At 41.0% G+C, this 12,032-nt stretch overlaps 1 protein-coding gene across 1 annotated transcript in view; it reads right to left on the bottom strand.

Annotated features, from left to right (window-relative positions):
• The window catches only part of PIGZ (phosphatidylinositol glycan anchor biosynthesis class Z), a 33,185-nt gene extending 26,717 nt beyond the window's left edge, over window positions 1–6,468 (bottom strand). The window contains exons 1-2 of the mRNA XM_075340553.1: window positions 6,262–6,468; window positions 5,988–6,168 (exon numbers count right to left, since the gene is read on the bottom strand). Of these exons, the coding sequence (XP_075196668.1) occupies window positions 5,988–6,033 (46 nt within the window). The 5' untranslated portion in view covers window positions 6,034–6,168; window positions 6,262–6,468. The remainder of the gene's footprint in view (window positions 1–5,987; window positions 6,169–6,261) is intronic.
• Between the last annotated feature and the right edge of the window lie 5,564 nt (window positions 6,469–12,032).

Here is a 12,032-nt window from a genome sequence, read left to right as displayed (position 1 = left end):
AATTTAAAGTCAGGTTCTAAGCTTTTATTTACATAATATGAATAAGCGACAGAACTTCTGTCAGGGACTGTATATGCGTTCCCCTTTTGTATTGAATTACTCAAATAAATTAACTTCTTGATGGTACTCTAATTTATTTTTATTGAGATGCACGATGCACGTGTGTGTGTGTGTGTGTGTGTGTGTGTGTGTGTGTGTGTATTTATACTGTATATTATACACATATATACACTGTGTGCAGAATTATTAGGCAAGTTGTATTTGTGAGGATTTTTTTTATTATTGATCAACAACTATGTTTTCAATCAACCCAAAAGACTCAAATATCAAAGCTTAATATTTTTGGAAGTTGGAGTGTTTTTTTTTTAGATTTGGCTATCTTAGGAGGATATCTGTTTTTGCAGGTAAATATTACTGTGCAGGATTATTAGGCAACTTAATAAAAACCGAATATATTCCCATCTCACTTGTTTATTTTCACTAGGTAAACCAATATAACTGCACAAAATTTAGAAATAAACATTTCTGACATGCAAAAACAAAACCCAAAAAAATTAGTGACCAATATAGCCACCTTTCTTTATGATGACACTCAACAGTCTACCATCCATAGATTCTGTCAGTTGCTTGATCTGTTTACGATTAACATTGCATGCAGCAGCCACCACAGCCTCCAAGACACTGTTCCGAGAGGTGTACTGTTTTGTCTCCCTGTAGATCTCACATTTTATGAGGAAGCACAGGTTCTCTATGGGGTTCAGATCAGGTGAACAAGGGGGCCATGTCATTATTTTATCATCTTTTACACCTTTACTGGCCAGCCACACTGTGGAGTAGTTGGATGCATGTGATGGAGCATTGTCCTGCATGAAAATCATGTTTTTCTTGAACGATACCGACTTCTTCCTGTACCACTGTTTGAAGAAGTTGTCTTCCAGAAACTGGCAGTAGGTCTGGGAGTTGAGCTTCACTCCATCCTCAGCCCGAAAAGGTCCCACAGGTTCATCTTTTATGATACCAACCCATACCAGTACCCCACCTCCACCTTGCTGGCGTCTGAGTTGGAGTGGAGCTCTCTGCCCTTTACTGATCCAGCCTCTGGCCCATCCGTCTGGCCCATCAAGAGTCACTCTTATTTCATCAGTCCATAAACCTTTGAAAAATCAGTCTTAAGATATTTCTTGGCCCAGTCTTATGTTTCTTTTTCAAAGGTAGTCGATTTTCAGTCTTCCTTACCTTGGCCATGTCCCTGAGTATGGCACACCTTGTGCTTTTTGATACTCCAGTAACGTTGCAGCTCTGAAATATGGCCAAAATGGTGGCAAATTGCATCTTGGCAGCTTCACGCCTGATTTTCCTCAATTCATGGGCAGTTATTTTGCACCTTTTTTGCCCAACATGCTTCTTGCGACCCTGTTGGCTATTTGCCATGAAACGATTGTTTGGTGATCAGGCTTCAAAAGTTTGGCAATTTTAAGACTGCTGCCTCCCTCTGCAAGACATCTCACAATTTTGGACTTTTCAGAGCCTATCAAATCTCTCTTCTGACCCATTTTGCCAAAAGAAAGGAAGTTGCCTAATAATTAAGCACACCCCATATAGGGTGTTGATGTCATTACACCGCACCCCTCCTCATTACAGAGATGCACATCATCTGATTTATTTAATTGGTAGTTGGCTCTCAAGCCTGTACAGCTTGAAGTATAACAACATGTATAAACATTATCATGTGATCAAAATACTAATTTGCCTAATAATTCTGCACACAGTGGATATATATATATATATATATATATATATACTGTACATGCTCTATCTTTTCTACTAAGGAAGGCACAAAGTTGTGGCAATACACATGGCGCTAATTCCTCATCTTAATCCTTTGCCTCACTTCACAGGTTTTGTTATTCATTCCTTAGCATCTTCATACCGACCTCTCTTTTTAACCATCTTGTGGGTCTTTTTCAATGGTTATTATCTCCACCAGTGTTGTTTATATAATTTGGCTTTATGGCTTTATCATTTTTTTATGTATTAATATATATATTTCTTGTTATGCATACATTATGCACCTTTGGGCAGCAGGGTGGCTCAGTGGTTAGCATTCTTGCGTATCAGCGCTCGAGTCCTGGGGTCAAATCCCACCAAGGAAAACATCTGCAAGGAGTTTATATATCTCCCTGTGTTTGTGTTGGTTTCATCCAGTTTCACTGGTTTCCTCCCACACTCCAAAGACATAATGATAGGGAATGTACCGTAGATGGTGAAGCCTGATGGGACAGTAATGTTGATAAAGCACTAAGGAATATGATGCCGATATATATAAGCAAAGAATAATGAATAACATTCTTATTTGTACATTGAATTGTATCATTCCCTACATTAGTATTTCACCTTTTCTGCTTGTTTGGCATACAAGTACTGTATACAGGTGGTGGTCTTTTTATGGACACACCTTTGTAGTGCATTTGTAACCAGGCGTTTTTTATTTGTTTGTGTTTTTAAAATGGCTATATGGCTTTAGCAATGTTTGTGTGTGTGTGTGTGTGTGTGTATGTTTGTACATATATACATATTATTTGTATGTATGTGTATATATATATATATATATATATATGTATATATATATATATATATATATATTTACCCACGTGGATAAAATTGTTGGTACCCTCTTGTTAAAGTAAAAAAAAAAAAACAACACAATACTCACTGAAATAACTTGAAACTGAGAAAAGTAATTTTCAATTTAAATTTACTGAGTATCAACTAATAAAAATCAGAGATTGTTTTTGGATTGTGGTTCAACAGAAAAATAAAAAGACATAAAAAAAGACCTGGTCAAAGACAATGATACCCTTTTGAGGCAATCACTGCAAACAAATGATTTCTGTGACTCTCAATAAGGCTTCTTTCGCACATCCGGTTTTGGCTGTGCGGCACAATATGGCGCTCTGCAGAAAAAACGCAAACGTTTTTTTTTGCCACCGGTTGCGTTTTTCCCGCATAGACTTATTGTGCCACATGATCTTGCATTGCGTCTGGTTTTTGCCGGATGCGGCATATTTAGCACATGCAGCGGCCGGATGGAACGTTGCCTGGCACATTTTTTGGTGCGGCGAAAAAAATGCGATTCACTATGCAAGCCTATGGATGCCGGATGCAGCGTTGTGCGGCAAAACCTTTTTGCGCAGTGCAAAGTTTTTTTGCACTGCGCATGCTCAGTATCAAGCCGCATCCGTCAAAAACTGGACGGGCCGCATGGATAAACTTATGCAATGGATCCGTTTTTTTCGCCGAATCCATTGCATAGGTTTTTGAGCCGGATTGTGCCGCTCAGCACAAACCGGATGTGTGAAAGCAGCCTAAGACTTCTGCACTGTCCATAGGTATTTTTGGCTACTCCTTGTGAGCAAACTGCTCCAGCTGTCACAGGTTTGAAGGAGGATGTAGAGAAGGTGTTGTAGGAGGAGGTAGATAAACACCGTCTAGAGTTGAAATCAGATGTGGCGCCAAACCATGGAGGCTTTATTACCTGACCCGGTTGGTGTCGTACATCACTACTGCTTAAAACATTGACCCAGTGACCTATGAAGAACACTATTTGTTACTTTCCATAACTGCTGGCCTAGGTGTCAGTGAACTTTTGAGCTTAATGCCAAGTCCAGGGATCAGCTCATATTCTCTTGCATGGAAAAACACATAGTGGACACCTCTTTCTGCAGAAAATAATTATGGCTAAGTATCTTTCAGAAAGGCTGAGTGCATGCATCATTTATTGAAAAACACAGGATTCCACTTAGTATAGCAAGTACTGCACCTCCAGTGTATGATGATGGTGATGATACCCACCAGGAACTATTTGAGGATGTGTTCTAACTACCTGAAAAGTAGGGGAGAAGGGGGGAGAAGGACCTCTTGAGCATTGCTAATATTACTGGATAGATATATTTTTTTAATATTACTGGATAGCCTGCTTTTCCCATATGAGCAGGTGATGCAGCTTTATGTGCTAATGCAAAGTTACAGGTTCTAGTTTATCTGAGCTGGGAAGTATAAAGCTTATTTTCCTCGCCACCACCACCTCGACCATGACTAGAGTTTTCAAGCTCTGTTAGACCTCCTCCGCCATAGCAGTTGCTGAATCACCTGCTTCTGTGGTGCCCAAAGAAGAATATCTACCCCAAAAATATCTTTTGGCCAGAAATCACTCTGCTTTTTATTACCGATGCCACCAAGCTCTTCCTCTGATGACCCCCTCAACATCCTGATTATTCAATTCCTGTCCACCATAATCATCATTATCATCATCCTTGACGTGGCTGACAGTTGTCTCAGTGTGGAGAATGTCTTTTCCCCCTCTTGAATTTCACACTTAGATTTGACCTGACGAAGTGTCCTTAGCACCTCAGTTTACACCACCAGTGCTCCTACTTTACCACCATGGCTGACAAAGCCACCAACACAGCTAATCATTGGAATCATATTGTCCATTACCTCTACTCTACGTCATCAGAGTATAAACATGTAAGATATATATATTGTATATCAAATTTAAGAAGTTATTTTTGTTAAATATTTTTATTGGACCCTCGGAGTGTTGTAATTGAGAAAACTATAGGACAGAAAGGATAGAGGTGTCATGAACAAAATTAAATGTTCTCAATGCAAAAATGAACTTTTTAGTTGTAGAGAAGGACTGTGCAAACCACTGACTCAAAATTACAGCGTCACTGTCAGAGGTAACATCATCCTGCTGAAGCTTTCATGGTTTGATGCTGGAAACATATAAGCTTTCTATAACTAACAAATAAGATTAAGAGAGTTATGAAAACAGCTTACTTGTTCCTCCCATTCCCCGATGACTTGAAATAAGGTGTCAGACTTGCTAGCCCTTTCCAAGATTAGAAAGGCATGAGGATCATGGGTCCTCAATTCTAACAATCAACATGGTTATTATGAAAAAATACAACTTCAGAATGGTTATACATATAACATCTAGTTTCCGATGCAGGTTTTTGAACCAAAATCAGAAGAATAAGTTCTTTCATTTATTTCCTATTCCTTTTATATGCATTTCTGGGTATTAAAAATACTGCAATGATATAAAAAAAAAACGCTTTGCATAAAACCATCCGAAAGAATTTTCTTTTGAGTTAATTATCATCAAGGATATTCTACTTAGCAGCCATATGTTCTAATATTAATCAGGTCTGAAAGTCACAGCTTCTGAGTTATAACATGATTACAGCAAAATTGTTAGTACAGTAATAATTATTTTTACAGTGATGTATTACGCATTCTATCTATCTATCTATCTATCTATCCCTCTAGCTATCCATTCATCTATCTATCCCACTATCTATCTATCCCACTATCTATCTATCCCACTATTTATCTATCCCACTATCTATCTATCCCACTATCTATCCAACTATCTATCCCACTATCTATCTATCTATCTATCCCACTATCTATCTATCCATTATCTATCTATCTATCTATCTATCTATCTATCTATCTATCCCACTATCTATCTATCTATCTATCTATCCCACTATCCCACTATCTATCTATCTATCTATCTATCTATCTATCTATCTATCTATCTATCTATCTATTCCTCTCTATCTATCTATCTATCTATCTATCTATCCCTCTATCTATCTATCTATCTAAAATAAACATAAAGTAGCATTAGTGGGGGTGTTAGAGGCTAACAAGATTAAATCTGCTTATACCAAATTTTCACCACTAGAGGCTGCTCAAAATCCCACAGGAGATACAGATGGAAGGTTTTAACCACACGTAAACTGGGTCTTCCAGTAATTATGCTATGCATTTGATGCAATGTTATGTGACACATCACACACTCACTGGTTCACTGTCACATCCCCATTCACATTAATCTATCCCTGATTTGTTCCTATTTGTACAAATGTATATAGGAATATTTTTATGTATCCCTATGAATTGTATTTGCCTACCTCCTCCAGTGTGTAAATGGTCTTGAGAACAGACCATTATCTCCATTTCAGTAATACCGTCGGTGTTCTGCCTTTAAGCTTTGTCCTTGAATTAAGTGCATTTCATTGTTCTACATTTCCATGAATGACTTCCATGCCACAGAACTACCGGCAACATAGCCAGTGCGAAAAAGGGATGATCCTACGAATGAGCGCAAAATAGTAATTCAAAAACTACATCTACATTGTGATATTGAAGACCATGGAGAGCCTTAGAGGATGACAATTCACTCACGTTTATCCCCATCCTTGTCTGCCCCAGCGGCAAAGACAATCCAGCAGAGCAGCTGAGGCGCAGATTGTCCCTGTTCTTTATTGAGACATCAAAAACACATCAGCGATGAATGGGTTATTTATGCGTTCCTATTTGAGAGGCCAGGAGTCAGCATTTTGTGACGGAAGTGAATAAATATCTGAACCTTCTTGCAGCCAGAACAGAGAAGCTCCCTCTGCTGACTGCTAAATATTATACTATGGAGTAGCAATAGGGAGTGTCCAATATAAAAAAAATAAATGTGATGCTTGCTTTAAAGACAGGGAGGCATACCAGCAACTTGTATATATTAAACAACATACTAATATATATATATATATATATATATATATATATATATATATATATATATATACACACACATATATATAAATTAGTAATTATTATTATAATTATATATATATGTATATATATACATACACACACACACACACACACACATATATATATATAAATAAATATATATATATATATATATATATATATATATATATATATATATATATATATATATATATTAGTTGAAGCCACAAGTTTACATACACTACTGAAGAAGACACATTTACTTGTTTTTTGTTTTTCTCACTATTTGACGTGGAATCAGAATAAACCTTTTTAGGTGAATTAGGAACCAAAATTATTTATATTTGCCAAATGCCAGAATAATGAGATAGGATGTTTTAAGGCATTTTTATTACTTTCTGCAAAGTTAAAAGTTTACTTACACTAAGTGTACTACGCCTTTAAATAATATGGGACAGCAAATATGATGATGTCATGTCTTTGGAAGCTTCTGGTTTATTGGCAACATCTGAGTTAAATAGAGACACACTTGTGGATATATTTTAATGCACACCTGAAACACACTGGTCCATGTATAGTATCATAGGAAAGTCAAAATAAATTATCCAAGATTTTAGGAAGAGAATTGTGGACTTGAACAAATCTGGTTCATCCTTGGGTGCAATTCCTAGATATCTGAAGGTGCCTCGTTCATCTGTACAAACAATATGCAAGTACAAACAAAATAGGAATGTTCAGCCATCATACCGCTCAGGAAGGAGATGGGTTCTGTGTACCAGAGATGAACGTGCTTTGGTCAGACATGTGCATAGCACCCAAGAATAAAAGCACCTTCACCTTGTGAAGATGCTGGCAGAATCTGGTAAGATTGTGTCATTATCCACAGTGAAATGAGTACTGAATCAACATGGACTGAAAGGCCACTCTGTCAGGAAGAAGCCATTACTCCAAAAGAATCATAAAAAAGCCAGATTAATGTTTGTAAATGCACACAGGAATAAAGACCCTAATTTTTGGAGACATGTCATGTGGTCTGACGAAACTAAATTGAACTGTTTGGCCATAATGACCATTGTTAAGTTTGGAGGAAAAATGGAGAAGCATTGTAGCCTAAGAACACCATCCCAACTGTGAAATACGGGGGTAGCAGCATGGCCGGCTTTAGGCATGTGCGACTTGTCGGTCGCACAGGGCCCCGACGGCCATGCTTCAGGGGGGGCACCGTAGAGATGTAAGAAGTTAAATTCCTGCCTCCTCCGGTCCCAGCACTGCGTTTTTATTGCAACCGCCGCTGAGCGGGCAGAAGGCTTTGATGGGAGGAGCCGCAGGGAGACCTTATGTGTGAAGCTAAATGTACTGTCTCCAGCGGCGCCTCTCCATCCCTTTCTTGAAGCCTGGCAACCGGGTGCCCGCGCCATGTATACAAGCGGTGTGATTGGCGCAGAGACAGAAAGATGAGTTTCATATACTGCCACTGCTCCAATCAGTGAACATGCGCATCCAGTCGCTCTCCCACCTAGCTTCGCGGGCTCACCTCATCTCACATCCTCAGACCTCGACAGCAGAGAGAAGATCATGCCCTGTATGTGACCGCAGCGCAGGTGCAGTTTATTGTAGGCAGTCCTACCAGGTGTAGAATTGGCATGGTAGCGGTCTGTGCGGGTGACCGGGTGCCTGCCTCTCTGTGCGGGCGGCCGGGTGCCTGCCTCTCTGTGCGGGCGACCGGGTGCCTGTCTCTCTGTGCGGGCAGCTGGCTGCCTGCCTCTCTGTGCGGGTAGCCGGCTAACTGCCTGTCTCTCTGTGCAGTTTTTAATTGCAATGAGATGACACACAGTTAGGGTCACAGAGCTAGGGACCCCAATATAGAGATATGCCTTGACGAGGCCTTGGGGCTCAGTTACATTGATCAATGCGATTGCTAAATATCTCCTTTTTCCTAATATTCATAGCAGGTATGCAATTCATTATTCACATGTTCAAATTAGCAAGTAGCATTTTTCATTGTATATTCCAATAATTTTCCATATGCTTGAGGCATTATACCATTATCTAAGTTTGATGTGCAGCCTTATTCTTATGTATCTCTGTGCGGGTGGACGGCCGGGTGCCTGTCTCTCTGTGCGGGTGACTGGCCGGCTGCCTGTCTCTCTGTGTGGGTGGACGGCCGGGTGCCTGCCTCTCTGTGCGGGCCGCCGGGTGCCTGCCTCTCTGTGCAGGCGGCCGGCTGCCTGCCTCTCTGTGTGGGTGGCCGGCTGCCTGCCTCTCGGTGCGTGTGGCCGGCCAGCTGCCTGCCTCTCGGTGTGTGTGGCCGGCCGGCTGCCTGCCTCTCTGTGCGGGTGGCCGGCCGGCTGCCTGTCTCTCTGTGTGGGCGGACGGCTGGGTGCCTGCCTCTCTGTGCGGGCGGCCGATTACCTGCCTCTCTGTGCGGGCGGGCGGCCGGCCGCCTGCCTCTCTGGGCTGGAGGCCGGCCGGCTGGATATCTGTCCGTGCGGGCAACGGTGGCTGTGTGGAGTATGGCGGTGTGGCTGATGTCCCAGATGCTCTGGGGTCAAATGATGGCGTCCAGGGCGGCGCATGTGCAGATGGAGCCCTCAGCTCAAGATCTTGTCATTGAACTGAGAGCTCAATCTGCTCCGGAGGTTATTTCTTTGAAGCTCGCACCGCTGACAGAGCATCTGGGACACCCGCCGCACCAGCCTGCTCCACATAGCCAGCACAGTTTCCGCTGGCAGCACAGCCCTACCGCTGCCAGCACAGCCCCCACCGTTCCCACTGCTGTGCCTGCCTCCTGTGACTCTGCTCCCTCTCCAGTAAGACAACAATGGAGTATAAGATGGACCCCATTTTTTTTACCTTTTTTTATCTCTAAACTTGGGGTGCGTCTTATAAAACAAAAAATATGGTACGTGCTATTGTTACCATCAAGGATATGTGATTGTGTTCCTGGAGTGGGCATCATTTTTATGCAAGGGGTGTGTGTGTGTGTGTGTGTGTGTGTGTGTGTGTGTGTGTGTCTCCTTACATAGTAGTATATTAATATGCGATGTCTAAAACTGCATTCCAGGGGCATCTGTAACATCGTTATGACACATGAGCGCCAAAAGCAATCAGCGCCGGCTTTCTTATGCCCACCTTTGGACATTTCGTCAGAAATTCAGTGTAGCACTCACATCCTGCTCAAATATCTGAAGGAGAAGAGAGACACACTTGGCGCTGTTTTGTCAAGGGGCCTCATGGAACGCAGCTTTAGGCCCCCTTCACACGACCGTGAAAATCACGCACGTGTTTCACGGATGTGTCAAAGGTGCGTTTTCACCTCCGTGTACAGTGTTTATGGCACTACGTGTGTTCTCCGTGTGTTATCCGTGATAACACACGGAGAACGGAACTTTCTACTCACCTGTCCCTGGCGTCCCTGTCCATGGTGCTGATCTTCGGTCTCCAGCCCTGCCGACTCCCCTCTGCTGCCGGCCGCAGTGAATTGAATATTAAATGAGCATAATGAGCAGCGGTCGGCAGCAAGTGACAGCAGCGGCAGAGACAGGAGGGCTGGAGAAGGAGAGTAAAGATTTTTTTTTTTTCTCGGACACGTGTGTTTCCCTGGCGCGTGTCACACGGGACCGCATCCACACTACATCCGTGTGGTACGGGTGCAGGCCGTGTGACACCCGTGCTGCCGGAGAAAAATGGACATGCATCCGTGTGGAGCACATGAGCACACGTCTGCTCCACACGGAGGCACGGGCCAATGGCTGCACACGTCCGTGCACATAAACCTATTGATTTTAATGGGTTTACGTGTGCCCGTGTCTCCGGTACATGCGGGCACGGACCTAGCATGTACCGGAGACACGTGCGTGTGAAGGGGGCCTTAGACATTGCTGGAATCGATGCCGTACCGGAGGGGAGTATAGCTTTATTTATTTTTCTGGGGCAAACAAGGGGAATGAGAAGGGGTTGTTGACATCCCTTTTATGGATTGAAGTGGGGCATCATTTTATTACAAAGGGTGTATGTGGTTATGCTTCAACAAATGGAATGAGTAGGGGTTGTCAAATTTAGTGGACAGCCCTTTTAAAGGGGCTGTTCTTTTAGTAAATGTCTAGCCTAAGGTGTAGGTTATTATAAAGAAATTATAATGCTGTTACACAAACACCGTAAATAAAATAAAAAAAAAACTTTGGGAAAAATCACTCCAAAAATCTTTTTTAGTCTTACTGAAAACACAAAAATTGAATAAAAAGCCAACAAAAGTCATATGTGAAGGAATAAGCCCTAAAAGCTCTTTTGAACAAAAAAATTAAAAAAGTTACAGCTCTCAGAATATGGTGATGCAAAAAGAAATTAATTTTTGTAAAATATTGCTTTTAGTGTGCAAATGTCGCAAAGTATAAAAAATTATTACAACAGTTTTCATGAAAAGGGGGTGGCTACAATAAAACATATTATAACACAGTGTTTTAGTTAAGTGCAATACTCCCCCAATCTCTTACCATAATATAATCATACTCCTCATTATAATACAAAAGATGTGATACCACACAATGGAGTTTATGATTGCTTTATTAAAGATAATATCAAAAGGATCAACAACACAACAAAAATTGTGTAAGGACATACTGACAATAATAGGCTAAAAAGAAGTAACCTCACTATGTGGGGATCCAGATATTAATAATACAGCCTGCACACGAAAATAATGGGATAATGAATTGAAGATGTATCACGACATTCATTAAATCAAAAACCATACCCATAGAGTGCAGACATTGATATAATCCGCCCAGAGGTCTGATTACACTGGTACAACAGAATGAGTAAAAACCCGCTATCGGTGGCTACTGTGAATTAAAGAACCACCATTACCAGCGGACAGAGTGAGTCAAATACATACCCAGTGATTATCAGATGAATGGGGAATATCCAGGATCACAAAGCAATCTATACTCTATGGGTATGGTTTTTGATTTAATGAATGTCGTCGTGATACATCTTCAATTCATTATCCCATTATTTTCGTATGCAGGCTGTATTATTAATATCTGGATCCCCACATAGTGAGGTTACTTCTTTTTAGCCTATTATTGTCAGTATGTTCTTACACAATTTTTGTTGTGTTGTTGATCCTTTTGATATTATCTTTAATAGAGCAATAATAAACTCCATTGTGTGGTATCACATCTTTTGTATGTGTAAAGTATAAAAAATTGTATAAATCTGGTCTAGTGTAATCGTTCTGACCTGAAGAATAAATCAGTCATCACTTTTATCGCATGGTGAACTGAGCAAAAAATTGAAAAGAATAAGCGAATTGCTGGTTTTCCCTCATTTTGCTTCTGAAAAATCTGAATAAATAGCAATCAAGAAATGTTATGTACCGCATAATAGTACCAAAAATCCTTCAGCTTATTGCGCAAAAAATAAGCTTC

Source organism: Anomaloglossus baeobatrachus, chromosome 3 (assembly GCF_048569485.1).
Source record: "Anomaloglossus baeobatrachus isolate aAnoBae1 chromosome 3, aAnoBae1.hap1, whole genome shotgun sequence".
In the NCBI taxonomy this organism is placed as follows: domain Eukaryota; kingdom Metazoa; phylum Chordata; class Amphibia; order Anura; family Aromobatidae; genus Anomaloglossus; species Anomaloglossus baeobatrachus.
Note: the sequence above shows the minus strand (reverse complement) of the source record. Positions and strands in the feature narration are given on the sequence as shown.